The sequence below is a fragment of the Coptis chinensis genome, chromosome 6 (assembly GCF_015680905.1).
Source record: "Coptis chinensis isolate HL-2020 chromosome 6, ASM1568090v1, whole genome shotgun sequence".
Classification (NCBI taxonomy): Eukaryota; Viridiplantae; Streptophyta; class Magnoliopsida; order Ranunculales; family Ranunculaceae; genus Coptis; species Coptis chinensis.
In genome coordinates, this window is record NC_141461.1 from 89,118,737 (window position 1) to 89,146,546 (window position 27,810).

A 27,810-nucleotide genomic window follows, 5' to 3' on the forward strand; every position below is an offset into this window, starting at 1 on the left:
TCCTTCAATGGAAGAGGATGTAGGTGGAGTCTGAATGTTCTACATTTTGCTGTAACAAGACTTTTCAGTAATTTAAAATCGGTTATGTTTAGCTGGTTAAGTAGGAATGTAAATGATGATGCTCATCAGTTAGCTCAGTGGGCAATCCACCAGCTACCTATGACAACTCTGCCTAAGAATATGGTGGAGGCAAACTTTGTTTCAATATGGTTATGAGTTTAATATATGGCATGGAAGGTTATCGAAAAAAAAAAAAAAAGATTGTATCCCTTTCTCTCCAACCTCGATCTAATCTCTTTGCTAAGCTAAAAGAAAACTCCCTTGTTTTTATCCTAACTCATAAAGATAACCCCCCTCTCTCTTGTTCTCCTAAATTTTTTTTCTCTCAACTCACCTTTTGTTATGCTCGCGCCCCACTGGCTATGAAGTAATTCTAGTAGCTGTATACATTAAAGATTGGGTAGCTAGTCATATTTCCAAAACACAACAATGTTGTGTATAATTTATGGGCCTATTGAAGTTGAGGTGGCTGGCAGACCTTAGATGTAATGGACTTGGGCCTTTTAAAAAGTTTGTTGACTTGTTGGGTTTATTCGGTGCCAGCTCCATAATCCCCATCCTTATCTTTTTCCCTCTCTCTCTCTCTCTCTCAAGTCTGAATCGAATAAAATGGATTTCGATTACAGAAACAAAGTTCCCCCATACGAAGCACAAATCCCGATGTACAGACCAACATCTACGAATCCATCTTCATCATCAACTTCTTTTTACCCGAAAGTCGGACACCCAGTTGGTCCTCCCCTACCCGAATCCCTCCTTTTCATCCAAATCCTCCACCCTCCTCTTCCTCTTGTAAGTTCCCCCAATTAAGTTTGACCAATTAATTTTGACTTTTGTAACGGTATTGACTTTTTTTTCTTTTACTTTTACAGCTGGATTGGGAATAAGGGTTATGATAAAGCCCGAATATCGAATTACTCCACCCGTAAGTTCCATTTTCCTGTGTTCATTATTTTACTGTAATATATAATTTTGACTTGTGTGGGTTAATGTTGTAATTTCAGCCTCAACTTTTACCACTTATGGAAGATATTCCTCGAAGCACATTTCAGTTTGATTTTGATTTTGAGAGGAAAGTATTAGCAGAAGCAGAGAAAGAGAGTCCCAACTGGAGCCAACTCGTTTCAGAGAACGTTCCTTCGAAACCTTCAGAATCACATTCTTCTCTGGTATAATGCCTTTAACCACTTGTTTGTCTTTTATGTACTTTAAAAACAAAATTGAGATGTTGCAGGGAACTGTCTCGAATCCCATGGGGAGCAAATATGGTAATTCAGGATACAAGCGAGATGCAGGTGCAAGCTATGGAGACAATCCAACTAAGGTACAATTCAGGCATGATGAATGCTAGGCTTTCAGCTAAATTTAAACACTATAAATTGATTAGATGACTTGTCAATTAGACGGATGGACCTACTCTACTTCTCAAAATGGAGATGAATCTTGCAACCTCTAAAGTGATGGTATTTAAGTCTTTCTAATTTGGCCGGCGTAGAAATGTTTTGCTCAGATGGAAATTCCATAGTGGGTCCAGTAAAAATTCGCAGTTTGGATTTATGAGTAGCAATGTTAGACATATTAGCAGATCTTGTGTCCTGTTCATCCACCTTCTCTATTGTGTTAGTTTCTGATAACTTCAGTTCCTTAATACAAACAGTTAGGATTTTTGGTTTGCAACTTGTTACCAACCTGACACAATCCTCCGGCTTAAAGTGGCCCTAGAACCAGCAACATGATGCAATAGAACAATACGAAATCGGAATTAATATCTGAAGTCCATGTGAATAACTAATATATGGGGCGTGTCAGGTCTCAAGATGAAAACAACAACTTTATTCCAAAAGCCTGAGCTGATGGAAGAGATATGTCAGGGACCATGAGGACAAGAGGCTAAATACTCACACACTCCCAATCTCCCATACTTAGTTGAAATACCTTTCTGACTTTCTGTAAAGCTAGATCTATTGGGTTTGTAACTTGGTATAGATGAAGATGAAAGCTACCGAGAGGGACATATGCTTATATTCTCAGATTCATCACATTAGTAGAGTGGACCATTACATGAAGTTAATAGAAAACGACCATTCTGTTCCAATTCTTCCAAACCTACTAATAACGTAACACTTGTATAACACAAGTATGTTGCATTGCTGTCTCATATAATCTGTTTCAACTCCAAGATTCCCATATTAAACAAAGGTTCAGTCTTCAGACAAATGTTAGAAGTGTTGGTTTGGAAGTGGTTTAAATTTCTATTGATGGTATTATTGAATCACTAGCTGGCGATAGTTGTTGAAGAACGTTTCAATCAGGATTGGTGCATCTTCTTAATATCTTCAAATGTTTCATTGTGAAGTATGATTTTTTCATGCAATGTATGTTTTAAATTAAAATTTGAAACCGGTTTATTTCTGTTTCTATTGATTATTGGTCAATGAACTTTAATCTTTAACCTAATTAGCAATTGATGATGGCATACTTCTGAAAATCAATTGTCAAATTCTGGCAATTCTGTAGTATTTTGTTTTGAGATATTAAAGAATTCTGATACTGTAATGATCAATACCATAATGTGTGTAACCTGGTTTCCCTCATAAAAAGAGTGTAAGCTGGTTTTCCTCATAAAAGTAGTATTCCATTTTCAAACTGAAAACTTAATTGATCATAAATGTTGCAGAGCTCTGCTACAGATCCTCTAGTGAGCAAATATATTGCTTCAGGACTCAGCCGAGAAGCCGTGCCTTTTGCAGTTGCAAATTATGGGGATAATCCAACTAAGGTATACTTTCAATGTCCATATGAATCTGTTGTTGAAGTGTCTATCCTGCGCATAAGTGCACGAGTGGATTTGAAATATCAGGTGATTATGCTTGTTTTAGCTAGGGAAGATCTTGTTGTGGGCTATTAATTGATACTTGAGATTAATATGTACACACATGAGACACCAACTCATCGAGTTGTTAAACACTTTCTATGTCTTGCTTAATCTTACAACTTGCACCATCTGGTATTCGAATCTTACAACACGAAAATCAATAAACATGAGTTACAATTTTGTTTTTGATTAGTTACCAAATAATCAAATTTCTGTCAACGGCGATAAATTTTTTATCTAATTTGGGCATGAAGGAACTTGTACTTATTAAGAGCATTCCCAATGCAAGTTAGTATTTTTCACCTCCACGTAGGACTATTTCTCCTCTTTGCTACCATTTTGGTGAAAAGCAAGGTGAGGGTGCCCAATGCAGATGTGACTTTGAATCTCGGACGGAATGTTTGATTCCGTCTGAATGCATTTTGATCGAAACGGAATGTAACATTATGTTTGATATTTTGCCTGAAACGGAATGAAACATCCGTCTAGAAAACATCCCGTTGTTGGATATAAACTAGCCGTTAGGACTCCGGACGAGATGTTTGATTCCGTCTGGAAAAAAAGAAATATATCGAGACGGGATGTTTAATTCCGTTTGATGAGTTTTGTAATCTAGACGGAATCAAACATCTCGTCCGAAGTTCACAACTCAGCTATTATCTCGGTAGCAACTGCTACACTCTCGTTTTGACTTAGTGACAAGTCACCGTCATTGTCACCCTTGCATTGGGCAAGGGTTTTTTGCTCCAAAACGGTGAAAATTCTCAATTTCCCATCATAAGTTTATCCCAGAAATTTTAGTGTATAAGTTATCCTAGAATAGACTTATTGTAACTATGTGCACTAATTTTAGTGTGAAAAATAATGAAGCATGAATTATGTATGATTAAGGGATGTGATTTATTTTCCCAGGTCCGTGAATTTGTTGATAAATACAATCTTCTCCGAGAAATGGGATTCTCATCAAGCAATGTTGCTGAAGCCTTGGCCATGTATGATAATGATCATGAGAAGGCATTGGCATACTTCCTTAACAGCTCTTCTTAATGGTGAGAAGACATGGACGGGTTATTTTCAAATTTGTTGTATTTTACAGTAGTTATGGATATTTTTTTGTTTTTAACTTTTTATACTTGTATACTGTTGATTGACATTATCTTGAGCGAAAGTGTACTCTCTGTAGATATATATAGAACAAGAGGTTGTATTGAATGAAAGTGTCGAGTATGTGATTTCAGGTCTATGATGTATTGGCAGGTATAAATGCTGGTAGTGATTGGTTTTGTTTTGGTTGATAGGCAATATTATATTATGATTAATGTCTCGCAACACCACTGCAGAAGTTCACAAGTACCACAATCTCACCTAAGGCGCAACATCCTGTTTGTGCCTCAGACACCTTCTTTGTGCCTTAGGCGTGAGGCGTGATGCCCGCCTTATTAAAGTGAGGCATGCAAAAGTAAAAATAAAATATGACATGAATTATCACTGATTTGTTTAGCCAAACATTAAAATTAATTCTATGTGATTGCATTTCTCAATACAATATAGTTCAATTTTAATAAACTAAATGAGTGAACCAATTGAATTGACCCAAAAGAATTCTTCACAAAATAGAATACATAATTCGAATTTTGGAATTCTCTAAAACTTCATTTAATCTATCTTTATGTCTTCTCTCAATCAATACAATTTAACAAAAACTAGTCAAAATTAAAACTTGAGTGTACAAAATAAACTTATTAAATTTGTATAATTTCTTATAAAATTTCTTGTACCATTCAACAAGGTGATATTGAACCCACATTTGCACTGGTGATGGTACAGTGTTGCTGTCACACTTGTATAACAACAACAATCGTTTACACATGTACAACGACTAATGCAACCTTTTATGTGTAAGTTCTGCTTCCATCAGCTTCTATAGTGCATAATTTTCACTAGCAAAAAGAGATCCGTTCTTTAGAAATGGGTGCTTGGTTTGTTATCCAGCAAGTCTTAGCCATGTTGGTGGTGACAATGGCTTTCTTGGGTTCTATATGTGAGGCCAAATGTGAGTTTCAAGCTATCTTCAACTTTGGTGACTCCAATTCTGATACTGGCCGGTTTCTCAGCGGCTTTTCCGCCAGTCTATTCCCTATGGAATGACTTACTTTAAAAACCGTCAGGCCGGGCTACGGATGGGAGTCATTATTGATTTCTTCAGTAAGAATTTATCGTTTTTGAGTTCTCTTTCCATCAGAAAAATTGTTGTTTCCACAATCTTTCGGCGCTTGGGACAGAATTACCCGGAGTAAAGCATGTTGATCTAATTATGTGTAATTCTATCCCAGTGCACCAAGAAACGAAAGGTGTAACAATTGTTTTTAAGTTGTTAACTTGTTTAAGTAGGAACATGTTACATGCTAGTCATGCATATACGAATAATTTTGTTTATGGAAACCTTACAGTGTTGGGGGAATTGTTTGATCTCCACATTTTGTGATATTATGACGCCGTGGATGTTTCTTTTTTTTGGACATGATGATCATCATACAGAGTTAACGGACTCGGATCTGACCCTGTGAATCATATATCCTCTACACAACGCATATGATTTGGCAAACTTTCTCAAACTTTATTAAAGATAAAATTTTCTCACATACTTTGAGTGTCTGAGCTGTTTTTTTTTTAGTAAAGAGACCCAAAGTGAAATCAGAGCTCTGGTTTCCATATTTGATGAACGTAATTCCAATACAGCAGTAGGAAGTATATTAGTATCTTGAATGTAGCTCATCTAAGCGAACCATAGTATACTCTTGCCTTCGCATTCAATCCAAATAGATCATTTTGAACAGATGGAAAAATAAAATGAAAATTCGGAAATCTGTGATTTAGATTAAATTATCTGCTTTTATTTGCTTCAAGCGATTTACAGTGCATTAATTTGTTTTGCGATACTTACAGCTCAGGCTCTAGGATGGCCATTTTTAAGTCCATATCTACTATCAATTGGATCTAATTACAAGCATGGTGCAAACTATGCAACATCAGCATCTACAGTGTTATTTCCAAACACTTCCCTGTTTGTTAGTGGCACTAGCCCTTTTTCTTTGGGAATCCAGCTTAATCAAATGAAGGCGTTTAAAGCTAGAGTTCTCGAGCTTGGCCCTTCAGGTACAACCGTACAACTTATTTACTTGAATACTGGTTTATGAATCAATTTGCAATTTTGAATGATCAAGTTGTTTAAATCACAATGTATAGAGCAACTTCCTTCAGCGGACATTTCTGGAAAATCGCTTTACACTGTATATTGGCCAAAATGACTTCACATCCAAGTTAGGAGCCATTGGAATACCAGGTGTGCAGCAGTATCTTCCCCAGGTGGCTTCTCAGATTGCTGGGACTGTTCAGGTCAGTGCCTTTAAGTACTTCACAGTTCACACTACTGAATCCCCCTTTAGACTGAGCCGCCTAACGCACATAACTATAGAACCAACCTGGACGGATTGGCTCCAGAAGAATAGAAACTTTTTGAAAAAAATATGAATAAATAAATGAATGAATAAAATTGATCCCCACAAGTCAAGTTGGGACTGAGATCATCAACTGAGAGCACACGCGAGATTTTCACTATTGTTTCCAAGCCACCACAAGTTGTATTCCTATGTTTAATAACAGATTCCCAATTTCAATCCAAGTATCCAACCCAAGATTTTGCCACTCAAGTTTGAGTTTTTCGAGTTAGCTATGACCTGAATGGCTGAATACAAGCCCTAAACAATCTTTTCGGGTTGCAACATGTGAAGCCAAGTCGAAAAGGTTCTAAAATTATACTCAAACAGTCAAACCAGACCAATAGCTATTGTTGAGTCGTTTGCCTTGGATGGCCTACAACTCTATTCGAGTTTCTAGCAACAAATCCAACAATAACAACTCAGATAGTTGTGAATTGTGATACGCTATACCATATATTGCAGAATTTATTTCTTAATTTACTAATATTATTTATATGCATTTTGTAGGAGGCTGTATATGTAGTTAGGGCAGGGAATCGGGTCGGGTTTGACCCGAACCCGACCTAAACCCGAATAGTTCGGGTTTGGGTCGATTTTTGTATCCGTTTATTTATTCGGGTCTGTCGGATTCGAATTCAGATTTGGATATATTTTTTGGGCTTTTTTTGAATTTTTAGTGTTATTCGATCGGGTTAGTCGGATATAATCGGGTTCGGGTCGGGTTTGGATATTAAATTTCGAATAGAATCGGGTTCGGATATTATAAAACTATTCGATTAGGATTCGATATAGCCATATGCACCAACCCTTTTTTTTAGTGTAGGAGGCCTATATGTAGTGGGTAAATATCATGTCTTTAAATATTTTATCTGATATTTCAAAACTCGAGACATTGATATAAGGGTCAATATTTTAGTATATTTCGTAGTTATTTCAAATATTTGTAGATATTGAGCAGGAAAGGAAAGAGGAAGACAATGGACAAGTGTCAAGAATTGATTGAGTCGAAGCTAATTAGGAACACTATATAAAGACTGGATGAAGAAGAAAAAAGGATTCATTCGATCATTTCCAAAAAACATTATTAGCAATAGGAGAGAGAAAGAGATAATCAAAGAGATTGTAAACATCAATTATTGAGAAATAAAGAGTTTGATTTCATTTTAAATCTATCTCATTCAAACTACTTTTCTATCATTCATCTTCACTAACGATCATTAACTCGTATAATCTGAGATCAATCAATAGAAGATTGTTCTTAGATATCACATTGGCGCCGTCTGTGAATCGAAAGACAAGAAAACTTTTAGGGTGAACTAGTATTACCCCCCCACTAGATGAGCCAATTAGGATCTCCCCCCCCACTAGATGGAAAATTAGGGTCTCCCCCCTAAATACACACAAAAAAAATTCGGTCAACCCACTTTGCGAGATTTTCAAAACTCGAGCCAAGTTTACTTTTTTTTGTGTGTGTATTTAGGGGAGACCCTAATTTCCCATCTAGGGAATCCTAATTGGCTCGCCTAGGGTAATACTAGTTAACCCAAACTTTTATTTTCTTCTTCTTTGATTTAGAATCTGAAATGTTCTCTAAGTTTGAGTGAAAGAAGAGTGAGAAGTGAATAATAATGGCTCCAAAGAAGAGAACAAATAGCAAGCGAGGGGATGCTGATAATCAATCACAAACAAGGAACACAAGAGCTTCAACGAGCAATCGAGATAGGGAAGGAAACATTGAAGTACAAGTATCACTTCAAGAAGTTTTGAAGAGGTTAAGGGAAGTGGAAAAGCAAAATGCTATATTGATTAAGGAAAATCAAGAAATGAAGAAGGGAAGTCCGAGTCAGGTGGTAAAAGATTTCCAGGGGGAAGAGGATGAAGCTAGTAGTTCAAAATCGGGTAGTCACTTTACTGGAAAGGCATCAATAAGAAATGGAAGAATCACAGAAGCATTGTCGATACTCGAAATTCGATACCACAACCCATCACCAAAGAGATGATACAGGAGATGATGCAAAACCAGCTTCTCGAAAAAACTTCAGCTTCGATAAAAAGATTGGCGGACGATGTCAGCAAAAATCTGATACATCAAAGTGTCGAGATGATGCCCATTCCACCGAAGTTCAAACTTCCGAAATACACGCAATACGATGGAATAACATCGGATCCGATGGACCATCTATTTGGATTTCGACACCAATTTTCAATATACAAAGGAGCAGCTTATCTAGATTCATTATTATGCAAGTCTTTCTCTTCAAGTCCGAAGGGGAAGGCGTTGAAGTGGTTCTGTTCTTTACAGGAAGGGTCGATATCATGTTATAGGGAGATTAAAGAGAAGTTTTTGACCAATTATGGTCATCATCGAATAAAACCAAAGCAAGTGTCAGCTCTGTTCGCAGCTCAAGCAAGGAAAGAAGGAATTTCTAAAAACTTTCTTGTCGCGTTTCAAGGCAGAGGCACAACTCGTAGAGCATTTAGATGAATCAGAAATGGCAGCAGTGATGGCATTTCAGACATGACTTATTCCAAGTTCCGATATGCACAAGTATATGCTTCAAAACGAGATCAAAACTCTGAGAAAGTTATATGATAAAACTGAAAAAGTTGTGCAAGTTGAAGAATGTATTTTGGCAGCATCGGTTCAACCAGTATTACAGGTATCAGAATCAAATAAGTTGGCCAAGGAGGAGATCGAACTATAATAAATCCGATAAGAGAAAGTCGAGTGATGCTTATCCAAGATCAGAAAATCAGCCGTCACAGAAAAATAAGTTTGAAAGATCCGAAAGAGGAGTTGGATCCAAGTAATTATATCGCCATTAATACTACAGTGGAAGACATTTTAAGGAGGGTGGGGAAAGAATCATATTTCTAGCATCCGACTCACAAGCTTCGAGAAATAGTAGATAAACCTTTCTAAAATTTCCATAAAGTCAAGAATCATGAAACTAATAAATATCTACAGTTACTCAGAGAAGTGGACAGATTAATGCGAGATGGAAAACTTCGGGAGTTCAGAGCTGATGCTAGACAAGAACTGATAGCTATGGTAAATGATAAGACCTTAGGGGTAATCAACATGATATATAAGGGGATTATCCCTCAAAAGAAGATTATAAGGGATAAAATCTAGGAAAATATATCGACGGTCAAAGAGGTGCTAGAATTGAACGTGGAGTCGATACCAGTGAACTCTGCTCTCGTATCGGCAAACATACCTAGAGCTATTATGTTTGTACCTGATGATCTATCAAAGGTAATGTTACTTCATGACAATGCTTTATTGATTACATTAAGGATATCAAGGATACGACGTGCAAAAGGTTTTGGTTGATTGTGGAAGTTCAGTGAATATTCTGTTTTGGAAATCATATACTGGTATCGGATTTGATGAGTCACATCTGAAAGAATCACAGTTTAATCTGTTTGGGTTCAATGGAACCTCTACTAGGCCAACGGGGGAAATTAAGTTGCCAGTAAGAGCGGGTCCGCAAACAATTATGACTAACTTCATAGTTATAAAGCATCATTCATATCATAATGCTATCTTGGGAAGAAAGTGGATACATGCTATGAGAGCGGTTCCAAGTACTTTCTACCAGGTTATCAGATTTCCGACTGTTTATGGACCACATGAGATAAGAGGTGATCAGTCGGAATTCAAGAAATGCAATTTTGTTACTGTGAAAGGTATGATGAAAGAGAAGAAGGTAGATACTGGGGGCGTCTCGGAAGACGCCAGATAGCAATTAACTGAAACTTCATCTTCAAAATCCGATACCAAGAAACTTCAGGAGGATTTTAGATTTACATCGGAGATGAAGACTAAATTGGAAATAGTCCCAAGTAAAACAATGGAAGAAGTACAGAAAATCAATATCGGTCAGAACAATGAAAATTGCTTTACTTTTATTGGTACAGAGATGAGTTCAAAAATCAAGTAGGATTTGATAGAATTCTTGAAGACAAATAAAAATGTATTTGCTTGGTCGATGGCCGATCTTCTAGGTATCGATCATCTGATATGTTCTCATAAGTTGAATATGCGAGAAGGAGCAATTCCAATTCATCAGAAACATAGGAGGGTAAGGCCGGTATACGCGAATGGGTACAGAATGAAATTCAGAAAATGTTGGAATGTGGGATCATCAGGGAGATTCGATAATTCAGAGTGGGTTGCAAATATTGTTGTTGTCCTAAAAAGAATGGCAAGGTTAGAATATATATGGATTTCATGGATGTTAACAAAAAATGTCCCAAAGATTACTATCCGATGCCAAGGATTAATAAGTTGGTTGATAGAACGTCGGGGTTTGAGTTGTTGAGCAAATGTCGTGCTTCTAGATATTTTATCTGATATTTCAAAACTCGAGACATTGATATAAGGGTCAATATCTCGGTATATTTCGTGGTTATTTCAAATATTTGCAGATATTGAGCGGGAATGGAAGGAGAAATACAATTGACACATGCTAAGAGTTGATTGAATTAAAGCTAATTAGAGACACTATATAAAGACTGGATGAAGAAAAAATAAAGATTCATTTGATAATTTCCAAAAAACATTATTAGAAACAGGAGAGAGAAAGAGAGAATCAAAGAGATTGTAAACATTCATTATTGAGAAATAAAGAGCTTGATTTCATTTCAAATCTATCTCATTCGAACTACTTTTCTATCATTCATCTTCACTAACTATCATTAACTCGTGTAATCTGAGATAAATCAATTGAAGATTGTTCTTAGATATCACAGTATATATAATTTGGGTGGACGTACTTTTTTCGTACTTGACATCACGCCTGTTGGATGTTACCCAGCCTTCTTGGTGGAGCTCCCCCACAGTAGCTCTGACTTAGATGAGTATGGTTGCATGAAATCCTACAACAATGCTGTGGCAGACTACAATAATATGTTGAGAGACATGCTTGGTCAGACTCGAAAAGCTCTTCCCGATGCCTCTGTCATTTATGTTGACATCCATTCAGTGTATCTTGAGCTCTTCAGACACCCAAAAAATCATGGTAACATACTGACATTATATACTACCTAGAACCTTCACTGAGAAGAAGTTAAATCTGATTTTTTGTGACAATGATTGGTATTAATAATTCACTATTCATGATTTTAATTAGGACGACCATTCACTTTATATCTGACCCTGTAGGGCTTATTTATGGAACCAAGGTCTGTTGTGGTCAAGGCGACGGTGACTACAATTTCAATCCTCAGGTGTTTTGTGGAAACACCAAGTTGATCGGAGGGAGAAATGTCACAGCAAAAGCCTGTCGTGGACCCTTACAATTCTGTGAGTTGGGATGGAGTACATGCAACTGAAGCTGCAAACAAGCTTGTAACATCTGCAATTATAAATGGCTCTTATTTTGACCGTCGTCCTTTCCCATTAAAGGAGCTTTGTGATCTCAAGCCCATTGGCTAAACCAAATGATGTTAGCTAGAAATCAATAAAGAGCTGAAAAGGCCTCCTTTTTTGTTATTCTGTTCAATGCTAAATGGTTCTTGCTGCTTTTGTTTGGTTCCTGTCTTTAGAGGTAGTCATGTCCGAGGTGTTTCCTGCTAAACATTAATAGACTATTTTTTTTGTTTTTCATTTGACATAGGTTGATTTGTACTGTACGTGTTTGATACAGATTTAGGTGCTGTAATTAAACAAAGTGAATAACAGCACTATCGGTGGCGGTCTTGCCCTGTACGAGGAAAGGTTGCTAAGATAAACACAGTGATCCATGTTGGTTTAATATACGAATCAGAGTAATTGAACAAATTTTGTTTTGCGCTTCTTAAGTAAATCTTTTACAGTTCTAACAATAATCCATTTATCTGTAGGGTTTATCTATATTATCCCTCCCCACGAAAAAAACAAGATAAATAAAAATCCATGAAGAAAAACGATTATATTGTTGTCAGAAGTGGGGTTTGAACCCACGCCTTCCTCCCCACGAAAAAAAAAAGATAAATAAAAATCCATGAAGAAAAAAAAAAGATAAATAAAAATCCATGAAAAAAAAACGATTATGTCAGAAGTGGGGTTTGAACCCACGCCTTCTCACGAAGACCAGAACTTGAGTCTGGCGCCTTAGACCACTCGGCCATCCTGACAGTTGTGAGTGTGTATTGAGTTGTTAATAAATATAGTGTTAGTTATTATTCAGAGAATCTTCGGCTCTCAGCCTCTCAAGATTTATCGGAATGTCACTGTCATATGGTTTTCATTGCAGATGACAATCAGAATTAGATAGTCATAGTAGAAACAAAATATTGATATGTATTGCTTCATGCACTACTATCAGTGGAGTAGAAACAGAGTGATTTCACCACTAATTACAGAAGCTATTTGTAGGAACAGGATAAAACCATAGACATTCTTATACCCTAGTGCCAGACTAAATATCCCATGTGTTTTCCAGTTATACTATAATCTGTAGCTTGTATCCAACTAGATAACAACAATACCTTTATCCTCCACATTCCATATTTTAACTAAACGAATGTGTAATAACCTCATCAATATGTCGAAAAGATGTTATTTGGTTTCTGAAATCACTTTAAAAGGAGGCAGAGGCTCATCAATGCCATAAGGAACAAATGTAGTTGAGAATATTCATGGCTTCCTGCAAAAGTGTTCTACTATTAGCTCTTTCTTTGATTTCAATGCTGCATCCTCTTTCTAATGCACAGCTCTCTGAGTCGTTCTACAGAAAAACATGTCCTTCGGTCCTTGATATAGTGAGGATATCCCTATAGGGATGAGTGTTTCGAGACCGTTGGATCCGAGATCTATCGGTCCGAAAATCAAAAACAAAAAGGAAGAGAGAGAATATAGGTTTGTTTTTGATTTTCGGACCATTAGATCTCGGATCCAACGGTCTCGGCTGGCATCCCTATAGGGATATCCTCGTGGTAGACGAACTCTAAATTTTAATGTCCGCCATAAATAGAGACATGTTCTTCCATGACTGCTTTGTTGCGGTATAAATATTTTTTACCAAGCAGGGCTAGTAATTAATACCTAAGTATCTGGTCGATAGGAAGTGTTTTTTATTTGAAGAAAATTCATTTGCTTCGAAATAATATTAGAATTTCATCAGTGTACAAATTTGTACACTGACTCACTGAGTCTCTAATACTAATATAAATGCAGGGCTGTGATGCTGGAGTGCTATTGGATAATGACCTCCCAAGTATTGATAGTGAGAAGAATGCAAGACCTAATCAAAACTCTATCAGAGGCTTTGAATTGATTGACAAAATAAAGGATGCTGTGGACAAAGCTTGTCCTGGGCCTGTTGTCTCTTGCGCTGACATTCTTGCAATCACCGCTCGTGACTCAGTAGTTGAGGTTAGCACTACTCTCATTTCTTTCAGCTCAACGTTGAACGTCTAGTATTCCATTTAGTCCCTGAAAAATACAACATTTGTCACAGCAAACTAAAACAGCAACATTATGAAGGAAATTATTCATCAACGTTTTGTATCACAGCTAGGAGGTCCTTCATGGTCAGTATCGCTAGGACGAAGGGATGCAAGAACAGCAGACAGGAACGGTGCCGAAAATCTCCCTTCTTCATTTGCAGACCTTCCAGAACTCATAAAAACTTTCAGTGATAAAGGGTTCACAACTAAAGAGATGGTAGTCCTGTCAGGATCTCATTCGGTTGGCGTAGCACGTTGTGTCCTATTCCGTGACCAATTATATAATGGAACAAATGTTGATCTGTTGGTTGCATCCGAAAGAAAGTCAAAATGCCCTTCAAATGGTGGAGATGACAATTTATCATCAATAGATCACCAAAGTCCAAACAGATTTGGTAACAACTATTTCCAAGCACTTACAAATAGGAGAGGTTTGCTGCACTCTGACCAAGAACTCTTCAACGGGGGATCTACAGATGACATAGCGAGAGTATATAGCAAGGATTCACAGAAATTCTATACCGACTTTGCAAACGCCATGATTAAGTTGGGGAATCTGAATCCCCTCACGGGGAACGAAGGGGAGATCAGGAAAAACTGTAAAAGACTTAACTGATACAACTGCGTGTACAAACTGTATATACTGCAACAGTATCCTGTGTGTTCTGAGGCAAAGATCAATGCATTACTAGCTAAAGAGAAAAAGACCAAAAAATACATCAAATTTTACAGTTGGTTTCAAAACATTTCAATTTAGTCATATCTTTAAATTAATTGGATGGCGTGCTGACGTGGGTCGATAAAAATTTCCCCAAATCTAATTTGCCCATCTAGCATTAGTTTCAACCTTGAGATGGCATCCACATAATATTGCGACATGGAGCCGCTGCTTTCACCCATTTCGTTTTCCTGCCTGTACTCACCATCAGTGTCGTCTACCACATTAGCATTAAGTTCCAGTTGCCTATGAGATGGTAAGAAATGAGGCGGCATTGATTCGCAATATCCAGATGAAGAGGGAGAAGTACTTGTGGGCACAACTGAAGGTAGCTTCGCAAGGAGTGCTTCAAGGCTGCTCCTGGATGGAGTTATTCTTACTGGCTGGCCAAATTGATCGTAATATTCTGTGGTTGGGGGAGTGACATTGGGGTGGAAAGGCCAAGTGGTTGGCATCGTGGTATACCCGTCTACCTTGAGGTGGCACCCGGCTACTCACCACCAACCAATTTAAGGTTTAGGACTGGCGTTCTTTAAAAAGAGAGAAAATGAGTTTCTCTGGTTAAGTGCCGGGTTTTATTTTTATCACGCCCTTTTATTTCAAATTTCAATTTCAAACATCTTAAATTTCAATTTCACTACAATATCGGATTTTCAGTTGATATTTTAAAAATTAGTTAGTCGAAATATTATGTAGATGCCACCTCAAGATTGAAACTAATGCCAGATGGGCAAATTAGATTACGAGAAATTTTTAACGTCCCACGTCAGCACGCCATCTAATTTGATGGTATGACTAAATTGAAATGTTTTGAAAGTACAATGTTTATTTAAATAAAAAAAACAGTACATTGTCTGTTTTGAAACTAATTGCAAAGTTTGATGTATTTTTTGGTTTTTTCTCACTAGCTAAGTTGTATACATTTATAATCGTTGGCGGAAAGCTAAGATATCAGCAAAGGACAATTGATGATGAATGATTGTTCCATCTGAAATGATAGTTCTAGATAGTGTCCACATCTGTACTTACCAAAATTTGGAAATAGGGAAGAGCACCATTTCCATCTGTCGTTTTCACAAGACTGGCTACTATCGTGACAATTTGTCCAACCACAACGGCACAACCAAACCAACAGATTTAAAAGAAAAACTAATAACTGAACATAATGCTGCAATAAGATAAAACAATGATAAGGAAGATGAGATACATTCAAAAGAAAGTGTTTTATCTCTTAATGATCATTTTTTTAGCTGGTTTATTATTCTAGATGAGAATTGAGATTATCAAGACCTGGCTTCTCCAGCCATTTTTATACTCTTGATTCATTGAACTGTACGTACTTGTTTATTTGACACAGGATAGCTTCAATTCCTAGCTATACCATATATGTTGTCCAGAACTCTAAGAAACATGGGCAATTGCAAAGATTGCTGTATGAAGTATGATCATCACCTTGTTGGGAGATTTCACTAGAAAGTCACACCTCAATCTAGTTACTTTCTATCCCAAATGATTTCAACTTGGAGCTCACACCAAGGAAATCACCCACCCAAGACTTTGGTAGTTATCACAACAACCTCAACAAAGCAAAACCACTAACTTATCATCACCCTTCAAAAACAATAATAATGGAAGTAAATATGCAAAGAGACACAAAGATTTAGGTGGTTCGGTAAATGTTACCTACATCCACACAAAGAGCCGAGTTTCCTTTATAACAAAGATTGGAGAGTTTACAAGAGATCAAGAATCAATAAGAAGAGAGGCCTCGCTCAAACCCTAGCTTCGATAGAGCTCCCACAATACCCTAGAAATGAATCTCTCAAAGTTGTTCTTCAAAACCCTAATCTATTTCCTTTATATAGGTGTACATAGACAAAGGGAAGTAAAATGGGCTTGGGCCGGGCTGATCTTGCGGATCTTGGTAAGCCCATAGGTGGCCTTGGCGCCCTCTTCATCGAGCATGGCGAGTCCGCCCTTAGGTGGTATGGTTCTTCTTCGGACATTCAAGGTTACGAAGCGGCGCCCATGGACGGCCAGCGGTGGACGCCTCTTCATCGAGGTTCGAGCGAGAGAGTGGTGAGCGGACCGGAGCAAAGCTCGGCGGTTCCAACAACCCAACAATCTCCAGCTTGGAACCTTGAGATTCTTCATGCACATCACATCTCAATTGTAACCACTCAATCCAAATCCAATATACTAAAGAAAACACTTTCGGCTCATCCATCATGGTCTTCAAGCAAAGAAGACCAGCGAGATTGAACACAACTTGACTTTTGATGAGCACGGCCTTGGTCAACATATCCGCCGGATTCTCCTCCCTTGGATCTTCTCAAGTGCAAAACCATCATCTAACAAGGAGATCGGATAAAATGATCTGGGAGACCAATGTGTTTGGTCCTAGAATGAAAAGGCGGAATTCTTGGCAAGATGTATAGCACTCGGATCCTTTGTGTAACACAGTTTTCTCTTGCTTCATCCCAAGCTCTTCCATCAATCCACGTAACGGATCATCTCTTTGCTTGCCTCAGTAGCGGCCACATACTGGCTACGTGGTAGACAAAGCAACAATCTTCAGAATCGAAATCCAACTCATTTGCGGTAGCACTTCTTTGTAAAGACATAACCGGTAGTGCTTCTTTTGCGATCTACTTCTCTGCAAAATCGGCATCCACATACCCTTGCGGGTTCACAACACCCCTTCCATAACATAGGCATTTCTCGTAGTACCTCTCCGGATATCTCAATATCCACTTCACGGCTTCCCAATGTTGCTTGCCGAGATTAGACATAAATCTAAATCTTGGCGGCTCATTTGCTTGGGCTATATCCGGACGTGTGCAAACCATGGCATACATAAGATTTCCAATGGCAGAGGTATGGTACCTTAGCCATGAAGTTTCTTTCCTCAACAGATCTTGGGAGAGTGTTCCTTGGACAACTTGAAGTGGATCGCCAAAGGTGAACAAATTTTGGTTTCGCACTACCCATGTCTTGAACCTCTTCAATACCTTCTCAATATATCACCTGAGACAACTCGAATACCTTTCTCGCCTATCTCTCTTCGATCCTCATCCCTAGAATCTGTTTTATTTGCACCCAAATCCTTCATAGAGAACTCACTTGCTAACTTCTCTTTCAATCTCCCAATTTTCGACATATCGAACTTCGCTACTAACATATCATCAACATATAGCAACGGGGATGATGTACCGAGTCGAACCTCTTGAAGTAGCAACAATGGTCGGGCCGTTGCACTTATAATAGCCATTTCCTTGCATGAAGTTATCAAACTTCCGTACCTTTGCCTAGGGGCTTGTTTCAAACCATACAAGCTCTTTCGAGCCTGCATACCATATTCTCTTTACCGCTTCTTGATGAAACCCTCGGTTCTTTGCATATAAATTTTTCTCAACTAGGTCACCATGGAGGAAGGCGGTTTTAACATCCAACCGCTCAAGATACAAATCTTAAACAACAATACTCAACACCGACCGAATAGTATTGGTTTCACGGCTGGGGAGAATATCTCGTGAAGTCAATGCACGCTTTTCTGGAAAACCCTTGACTACTAGCCTTGCCTTGTAGGAACGGGAACCATCATGTTCCTCTTTGACTCTAAACACCCATTTGTTCTCGTAGAGCCTTCTTGCCCGTGGGTAGTTTGGCCAACTCCCCACGTGCCACAAGAGATGGGGACTTCATCTCATCTTGCATAACAAGCTCCCACTTGCTTGCATCACTCACCTCAATGCTTCATCATAGCATTGAGGCTCGCCACCATCGAGTAAGTAGCAAGTAATTCACATAGGTGGAGGCGGATATCTCGAACTTCGGTACATGTGGCTGGATGTCTTCCTTGGGGCGCGAGGTGGAGATGGACTTCGGTGGTGTAGTATCCTCATTATTCTCGAGTCACTACTACTCTTGCTCATCCTCTCGATTGTGGGGCTCCCACTATACCACGACTTACATGAAGTCTTCCAACTCAACATACTCGTGCGGCTCTCGTACCCGATTCCTTGGTTTCAGGCTTCATCTCGTCCTTGTACATCACCTTCTCATTAAACCACAACATCTCTACTTCGAATGATTTTCCGATTTTGATCATCCCAAAAGCGATACCAAAAATCATCACCGCCATAGATAATGAAGGTGCACTTTTAGTGACTTAGCATCAAGCTTGCTTCTAGCTTGGTCACTAATGTGAACATAGGACACACAACCAAACACCTTCAAATGGGAAAGGTTCACATCCTTCCGGCTCCACACTTCCTCTCGGAATCTTAAAATCCAAAGGCGATGGTCCTCTGGAGTAAGCTATTTTGTGCTAACACTTTACGCCGAAACTATTGGCAGGCAAGCCTGCTAGTGTACGATACACCTAGCTCTCTCAGTGTTGTTCTATTCATTGATTCTGCAACCCCATTCTGGCGAGGTGTCCCCGGCAAAGTCTTTTCCATCTTGATGCCATTGTCAACCTGAGACTTAAAACCTGAATCCTCATACTCTCTCCGTTTGCCGGATCTCGGCTTCTTTACTTTCAAGCTTGTCTCATTCTCAACCATGGCCTTCCAAGTCTTGAACACTTCAAATACTTCCGACTTGTGTCTCAAGAAATAGACCCACACTTTCCTAGTATGGTCATCAATGAAAGTCACAAAATATGACTTTCCGCCAAGTGAAGAGACATTATCGCGGCCCCGGACAAGGTATGTATCAACTCAAGCCTTCTAGCTTTGGTCGACCCATTCTCACGAAAACTCACCCGCTTACGCTTTCCAAATACGGTTCTCCACGAGAAGTCAATTTCGGTCGGTATTTTAACTTTGGGAGTTTACCGTAAGAGTGAAGGATTTTCATTCCTTTTCTTTCATGTGACCAAGTTCGCGGTGCCAAACATTCGGATCCTCTTTTGCCATGTGCCCACGGCAATCGACTCACAACCATGTGCGATCATGTAGAGAGTACCATCTTTCTTACCAAACAATCAATGAACCGCCCGAGACCTTCCAAGTATCACCAAAGAAAGATCGTAACAAATCCTTCACTTGCCAATTGCCCCACAGAAATCAAATTCTTCCTCAAATCCGGGCGTGTCGACGTCCCTCAATAACCATGACCGGGCCATTCATCTTGATATGCACGTCACCGCTTGCCTACAATGTCACAAGGTTGGTCATCACCGAAAGACCGTTCAAGATCACGCCGGTGTAGTTCTCAAAAGGAACCCCGCGTGTGAGGTAGCATGGAATGATGCGGAATCTAGTACCCAAGACTCCTTCTTGTGCTCCAAACGAACATATCAAAGCGTCATCTACCATCTCAACAACATTAGCTTCTTGATTCTTTTTCTTGTTCTTATTAATGTTGTTGTTGTTTCTTGGTGCCGGGCAATTGGGGCTATAGTGGCCAGGCCTACCACAATTATAGCACACCACTTCACTTATGTCTCGAGGTTTGTGTTCAACGCTTTGCAATTGGGAGGCTTGAGATTTCGATCTCCCCCTCCACTTTTTCTTACTACGACTCCTGTTTGACTTTCTTCCCCTACTTTCAGTGCTCAATGCCGACCCTGAAGTTGATCCCGAAGATGACGGACAATCCTGTCTCCGGATTTCCTCAGTTAGTACCATACTAACAACGTGCTCAAACTTCAACTTGGTCATTCCCGCAGAGCCACTAATAGCGCCATAGTCGCCTTCCAACTTGGAGGCAATTGTCCAAGTATCGCCAAAGCTAGCACCTCATCACTAAATGTAATCTCAACCGACTCCAATTGGTCCTTAGTTTGGTTGAATTCATTTAGGTGATCCTTGAAGGAGGTCCCCTCCAACATTTTCATACTAAATAGCTTGGTGATCAAATAGACTTTGTTTGCGGCCGAGGGTTGTTCATACATCGTAGTAAGTGCCTCCATGAGAGACTTCGCCGTCTTCTCAGTCTTAATATTGAAGGCTACCGACTTCGAAAGACTCAATCGGATTGTGGCCAAGGCCTTTCTATCTTGCAAATCCCATTTATCTTGCGGAATCTCATCGGGCTTCTCACATATCAATGTTTCCATCAAATCCTTTTGATAGAGAACATCCTCAATTTGCATCTTCCAATAGCCGAAGTTTGTTCCGTCAAACTTCTCTATCTTGTAGCTTTTTTTCGGTCGTCATGACTTCCACTGAACCAACGAGCGGTGGAGACTCTCTCGGAGGAATTTCTTCAAACACCTAGCTCTCGTGCCAAAGGTGGAAACTTTCCTCACACACCTTGTTCCATTTGATTCAAAACCCGTGCTCGATACCACTTGTTGGGAGATTTCACTAGAAAGTCACACCTCAATCTAGTTACTTTCTATCCCAAATGATTTCAACTTGGAGCTCACACCAAGGAAATCACCCACCCAAGACTTTGGTAGTTATCACAACAACCTCAACAAAGCAAAACCACTAACTTATCATCACCCTTCATAGCAACAATAATAATGGAAGTAAATATGCAAAGAGACACAAAGATTTAGGTGGTTCGGTAAATGTTACCTACATCCACACACAAGAGCCGAGTTTCCTTTATAACAAAGATTGGAGAGTTTACAAGAGATCAAGAATCAATAAGAAGAGGCCTCACTTAAACCCAGCTCGATAGAGCTCCCACAATACCCTAGAAATGAATCTCTCAAAGTTGTTCTTCAAAACCCTAATCTATTTCCTTTATATAGGTGTACATAGACAAAGGGAAGTAAAATGGGCTTGGGCGCAATGCGGAGCTTAGCTGGTTTATTATTCATAGGTGAGCTTGGCGCCCTCTTCATCGAGCATGAGCGAGTCCAGCCGTTAGGTGGCCTTGGCGCTTCTTCTTCGGACACTGTAGTTGATTTGTTTATTTGCCATGGATGGGAAGCGGTCAGCGCCTCTTCATCGAGGGTTGAACGAGAGAGTGGTGAACGGACACCGGAGCAAAGCTCGACGGTTCCAACAACCCAACACACCTCACATGCATGTTATATTCCACTGATGACACCTTGAGTGAAGGAGATACAACTCTTCTAGATGTTTAGAGTCTTATTATAAAGAAATGATCCTTGAAATCTCAATTTACTCTCAACTCATAAAATATTTTTTCTTTTTGTATACTTTTATCTATACGATTACAACAAGTTTAGTTCATTCAGGAGTGAATAAGTTGAATAAGAATTGTTAATTTTATCCAAGTGAAAAGGGCTCATTCAGATCATAGGAAGCTTGTTATTAGCCCCATGAGCTGGCGATCCTTCATGAATTACTGTTAGCGTGGGATTCCACATTACAGATTTGTGTAGCTTCTTCCTTGATCTCTTAGAACATTGGGAATTCACCACAATGGACGAGACATCGCCTTCACGAGGCTTAACCGACTTGGACTTACATGTCGAAACCATACTCGAAAAGCTTGAACTAAGTGTATTGATACTCTTATCGTTGCCACCACTGATTTTACTCTTTGCAGCAATAGACTTGCTGGAAAATTGGATAGATTCACCTGAGATGTCACTTGAGGATTGCCAAGAACTGGAGCACTTGGTCAAAACGTCTACAATGATAGGCCGCCGGATTCGTCTTTGAAGCTTCTTCACAGTACGGCGTGGAACAACGTAGACTCGCTCACCAGGGATCAGAATCTCTTCCGGCCTGACTAATGAATCCCAGGGTCTCCTGAATATCTCTGGTCGAGCAAGCAAGAATGATGGGTACTTCTCCATGATGCTAACTGCCGGAACTGCCATGTAGTAAAACTCAACAATTCCTCCAGCATGGATGATCTTCAAGGCAGATTGACCCTCATCCTTGAGTTCTGTAGCTGAGGCCGCCTTGGGGGATATACTGCGGAAGAAAGGAGGTGTGAGTCTACGGACACTGAGGAAATTCTTAAACATTTCTGGTAGTAGTTATTATTGTTAGGACCTGACTTTCTTTCCAATTTATAGTCAAGAGGAAGAATGTCTATAATTCTATTGTCTTTTTAACTTTACTTTTGAAACTCAATGGTTCTATATGTATCCTCTACCTTTACTGTTTTTTTTCACATAGTGAATAGGTTCAAGGATGATAATATCTAGGTGCTACCATGGGTATCTCGTACAGCGGGCCTTGGTTGTCTTTTAGCTTTTAGAAGGAATAGTATCAACAAAATCATGAATTTGAGAGGTTCTTCTACTCCTGTAGCATGCTGCAGATCAGGGAACCATACACCACCAATTTGACCAGTCGATTACAGAGGAAACTACCCTCTTAGAACTTCTTATTAAAATTTGTTTTTTAAGAAACTCCCTCAAAACAATCTTTGGCTAGTGTTTCTTTTTGCTAGGCAAAACAATCTTTGACTAGAACGCGTTATGTTGGCTAGCTCTTGCTGGCAGAAAAGTCTTACTTGGAACATTAACTTCGATTTTTCCCCTGCATTTGATTGTAATTTGTTCAACTTTTTGATTCCTTGGAAGCATTAAAAAACCCCTGGGGCAGTTTTTGATTCTTATTTTATTTCCTTCCTAGACTTTATCATCAAGTCTATGTTTGGATTGGATACCCTAGAGCCTTTCAGAAAACTGAAGAAACTGCATATCTGAACCTTAGCTTGTTTTACCCGGAAAGCCTAGATTGCAGTTGCACTGACTCTGATCCTAGTTTTTTTTTTCCTGCAGTCCATTTGGTGATACTCTGACTACAGATTAAACTTAATGGTGAATTATGACTTCTATCATTCTATGTCTCTAGTCCATGGGAAAAATGAATAGCCATAAGTACTTAAAGCTCTGAGTTTTGTGAATGTGTGAACAGGTCCAACCAATAAAACCAAAAAGAACCACCAGTTAAACAGTGAAAGTGGATAGTTGAATTCATGTTCAAACTCAGTGCAGTTAAACTAGTACAGCAATAACTCACTTCCTTGATGAAATCCTAGAGATTCGTGACATTGTGTAAACTAACTATATATAGATTCCGATCCCACGGCAATTGAAACAAAGATGGAGAGAGTTGAAGAGCAAATTGACCCTCTGTAGTCTGTACTATCACTAGTACCTGGACAGAGGTTAACTTTTGTAGAGAAAAAAGAGTTTTTTCTGTTTTTCACGTTCAGAGCGCGCCTGCGCTCAGAGTGGGCGCGACCCGCGCTCATGGCTCCAGTGTTTTGGCGCGACCAGCGAAGGAAGCGGCGCCGCCATGTCCTATTTTTGTGGGCTTTCTAAAGAAACGCGATTTTGGTTTTGGTATAAAAACAAAATCGGTTTTGGAAAACCTAACTTTTTCCAAAACCAAGAAAGAGAGAGATTATAAGAAAGCAATTCTTTGTGAGTTGAGTGTTCATTCTTTGTGAGTGAATTGAGAGACTTGTAATGTTACTTTCGGGACATCCGGTAAAGCTTGGAACTTCTTGATGTGGAGGTAGGCAAATTCGTCGAACCACCGATATATCTCGTCTTGTGGTTTGTTTTTCCTTTACATTAATTGTTTTACTTTATATGCTTGTTATTTGATATTGAGAAGTGTTGGGATATTGCTTGGAGGTGTTGAAGTCTTGTCTAGTGTGAATGATCGATCTTTGTGTAGGATTGATCCGTTTGTTGTGGGTAACGTTGTTTCCGTGACTTATATATTCACAACAATTGGTATCGGGCGTAGGTATCGACCTAGGATTTTGAGTTTAGTGCTCAAAATTTGTGTAGACAAGGTGTTCGATTAAATTCGAGGTGAAACTGTTTCTTTTGGGTTATTGTGTGTAAACTGGCTCCCAAGATGTCAAAACAAGGTTTGAAGTAGAAGTTTAATGGGAAGAATAACTTTGGGATTTGGCAAGTCCAAGTAAAAGACATCCTCATCCAACAAGGTTTGCACAAGGCTTTAAAGGGGATTAAATCTAAGGCGAAAGTATGAGTAATGATGATTGGGAAGAGTTCGATCTTCAAGCTTGTTCATCAATCCGGTTATGTCTTGCTAATGAGGTTATGTATAGTGTGATGGGAGAAAATACATTTGCGGTATTTGGCTCAAACTAGAGTCTATGTATATGACCAAGAGCATGAGCGAACAAGATGTACCTTAAGAAGCGCCTTTTTATCGGTACATGATGGTCGATGGTTCAACGATGCAAGAGCACGTTAGTGAGTTCCGTCGGCGTCTAGCGGATTATTTGAATGTTGGTATGAAGATGGATGATGAGGATCAAGTGGCATGTTTAATATTCTCCTTGCTTAGAAAGCTATGAGCATCTAATGACTATATTCATGAAGAAGAAGTCGCCGATCTTGACGAAGTTCAAAGTGCACTTCTTTCTTATGAGTTGATGAAGAAGACACGTGTAGAGAATAGCATTGATGCGAGGTTGGGGGCTAGTGGCAAAAGGAAATTCAGTATGAACGAATTATTTAAGTAATGAGAATTCTAGGTCCAAGTCAAAAAGCCTTTAAAATATGTCTGAGGCTACAATTGCAATGAAAAAGGACATTATGCAAGTAATTGTCCTCACCAAGAAGAAAGAGAACAAAGAGATGGTCGGGAAGAAAGGTAAGGCAAAAATTGAGGCAAATTATGCTTCGTGCTCGAAGAGGATGAGTTCATCTCGTGTGTCCACACAAGACTATATGACCGAAAAGTGGATTCTTGATTCGGATGTTCCCTCATATATGTGCCCGAATAGAAAGTGGTTTACTTCTTATGAGAGCATTGATGGTGGTTCCGTTTTAATGGGTAATGACGCGTTGCTTGTAAGGCGGTAGGAATTAGAACTATCTGGTCAAGATGTATGATGGTGTAGTGAGGACTTTAACCGATGTGAGACATGTTCCTGAGCTAAAGAAAAGTCTTATTTCTCTTGGTACCTTGGATTCCATAGGCCACAAGTTTGTGGGCGAAGGTGGAGTCCTAAATATTGTTAATGGCTCTTTAGTTGTTATGAAGGGTCAAAAATATGGAACCTTGTATACTCTGATAGGTAGTACGGTGATAGGCGATGTAGCAGTGGGTGCATGTAGTAATGATTCGAGTGCACTAAGATATGGCATACGCGTTTAGGGCATATGAGTGAAAAGGGTTTGTCCGAGTCAGGCAAGCGAGGGTTCTTGAAGAAAGAAGCCAAGTATGGGGTTCCGTGAGCATTGCGTCTATGGGAAGCGAAAGAGAGTCAAGTTCAAGTCAAGCAAGCACCACGACAACGACATCCTTGATTATGTGCATACGGATGTTTGGGGACCCTCCAGGGTGGCTTCCAAGGGAGGTAACCGCTATTATGTCTCATTCATTGATGATCATACTCGCTATGTGTGGGTGTATATGATGAAATCGAAAGATGAAGTGTTTGAGACATTTAAGAAGTGGAAGGCAAGGGTTGAGAATCGCACAGATAGGAAGGTAAAGACATTACGGTCTGACAATGGTACTGAGTATACCTATGGACCTTTCCAAGAGTTTCGGCAAGAAACAGGAATTGCCGCGCTTTAACCGACGATCGAGGGCACGCCACAGCAGAATGGAATGGCAGAGAGGATGAATAGAACTTTGCTTGAAAGAGCAAGATGTTTATTGTCTAATGCCAGTCTAGGCAAAGAGTATTGGGGCGAATCACGATGTCCATGGCGTGTTACCCGTATTAATAGGTCATCGGGCACCGGCCTATAGATTGCGGGACACCTTATGAGGTGTGGTCAGTAACCCAGTGATTATAGTATTTTATGAGTGTTTGGATCGACAACTTACTACCATGTGAGGGACGCCAGCTAGATCCTAGAGCTAAGAAGGCCATATTTTAGGCTTCGCAAATGGGGTAAAGGGATATAGATTGTGGTATCTAGAAGACCACAAGTTCCCCGGTCGCCAGAGATGTTACCTTTGATGAGACTTCCGTGTTATCTTCAAGAAAGCGGAAGAAGTAGGGGGAGAATGGTGAGTCTATAGAAGTTCAAGCTAATGAGCTTGAGTTGTCCGATCTGTGGCCAGATGACCGGTTAGATCATGATGAGGTACCAAATCATGGAACCACACAAAGGGAAGAAGAGCAAGAGCATCCGCGAACTTGTAGTAGGGCCGACCCCAGGCCGCGAGACAAGTTAAAGAAGTGCACAAGTATGGGCACGAGAAGCCGTGAAACACTATGGTCGGTGGATTTAGTGGCATATGACCGAATATCGAAGATGATGAGCCAGATAGCTTCAAGGAAGCTGTTAGAGATGCTCATTACAGAGATTGGTTGGTAGCTATGCAAGCAGAGATAGAATCTCTTGATAAAAATCAAACATGAGACCTAGTTTTATTGCCAAAGGGCAAAAGGACTATCGGCAGTAAATGGGTGTTCAGAAAGAAAGATGTCCTTCCTGAGTCCGACAGTACTGGGTACAAGGCAAGAGTGGTAGCAAAGGGTTTTTCACAGAAGGAAGGAGTTGACTACAATGAGGTATTTTCCCCGGTGGTCAAACATACGTCCATTCGTGTGTTATTAAGTTTAGTTGCTTTCACCAACTTGGAGTTAGAGCAACTTGATGTGAAAACCGCTTTCTTGCATGGGGACTTGGAAGAAGAGATCTATATGAGACAACCGAAAAGGTTTGTCGATTCCGAGAAAGAAGATTATGTATGCAAATTGAATCGGTCACTGTACGGGTTAAAGCAATCGCCCAGGCAATGGTACAAGCGCTTTGACACATTCATGATGCAACATGAGTACACCCGAAGTAAGTATGACTGCTGTGTCTACTTTAGAAGGCTTCGTGGTAATGACTTCATCTATCTCCTGCTTTATGTGGATGACATGCTTATTACTTCCAAAAGCATGGTGGAGATAGACAAGTTGAAATCTCAACTTAGCTCTAAGTTTGAGATGAAAGACTTAGGTGGAGCCAAAAAGATACTGGGCATGGAGATTGATAGAGATAGGAAGAAGAGACGGATAGTTGTATCTCAGAAGAAATACATTCAGAAAGTAATTTCTCGATTTGGTATGGAGAATGCAAAGTCGGTTTCTACACCTTTAGCTGGGCATTTTAGGCTTTCAACTAAGTTCTCTCCTAGTTTGGTGGAGGAACAAAAGCATATGGCAAATGTTCCTTATGCAAGTGCCGGGCGCGGTTTGATGTATGCTATGGTATTACTGCGCCGACACATTTCCACAGCGAGTTAGTGTTGTCGGCAGGTATATGGCAAACCCGGGAAGCAAAGATTGGGAGCTGATGAAATGGGTACTAAGGTACTTGAAGGGTACCT

The 27,810-nt window shown here is 39.5% G+C and overlaps 2 protein-coding genes, 1 non-coding gene and 1 pseudogene across 4 annotated transcripts; 3 read left to right on the forward strand and 1 right to left on the reverse strand.

Moving 5' to 3' along the window:
• The first annotated feature begins 607 nt into the window (after nt 1-607).
• On the forward strand, nt 608-4,176 carry LOC147495243 (Ubiquitin-associated/translation elongation factor EF1B protein). The gene is given in 7 exon segments (XM_086563872.1): nt 608-793; nt 796-852; nt 933-985; nt 1,065-1,229; nt 1,295-1,384; nt 2,738-2,839; nt 3,848-4,176. Coding segments are annotated over 7 exon segments (726 nt in total). The 5' UTR covers nt 608-669; the 3' UTR covers nt 3,983-4,176.
• Nucleotides 4,177-4,763: 587 nt separating this feature from the next.
• LOC147495244 (GDSL esterase/lipase At4g01130-like) lies at nt 4,764-12,376 on the forward strand (annotated as a pseudogene). Its single transcript, XR_015199552.1, has 7 exons — nt 4,764-5,140; nt 5,882-6,099; nt 6,184-6,443; nt 9,736-9,914; nt 10,041-10,148; nt 11,159-11,462; nt 11,606-12,376. The product of XR_015199552.1 is annotated as a GDSL esterase/lipase At4g01130-like (transcript).
• Nucleotides 12,377-12,474: 98 nt separating this feature from the next.
• TRNAL-CAA (transfer RNA leucine (anticodon CAA)) lies at nt 12,475-12,558 on the reverse strand. Its single transcript has one exon. It is a non-coding gene; the product is annotated as a tRNA-Leu (tRNA).
• Nucleotides 12,559-13,311: 753 nt separating this feature from the next.
• LOC147495246 (cationic peroxidase 1-like) lies at nt 13,312-14,596 on the forward strand. Its single transcript, XM_086566438.1, has 3 exons — nt 13,312-13,428; nt 13,601-13,798; nt 13,940-14,596. Exons 1-3 carry the CDS (start codon nt 13,381-13,383, stop codon nt 14,486-14,488), a joined length of 795 nt encoding a protein of 264 aa, XP_086422564.1. The 5' UTR covers nt 13,312-13,380; the 3' UTR covers nt 14,489-14,596.
• The last annotated feature ends 13,214 nt before the right edge of the window (nt 14,597-27,810 follow it).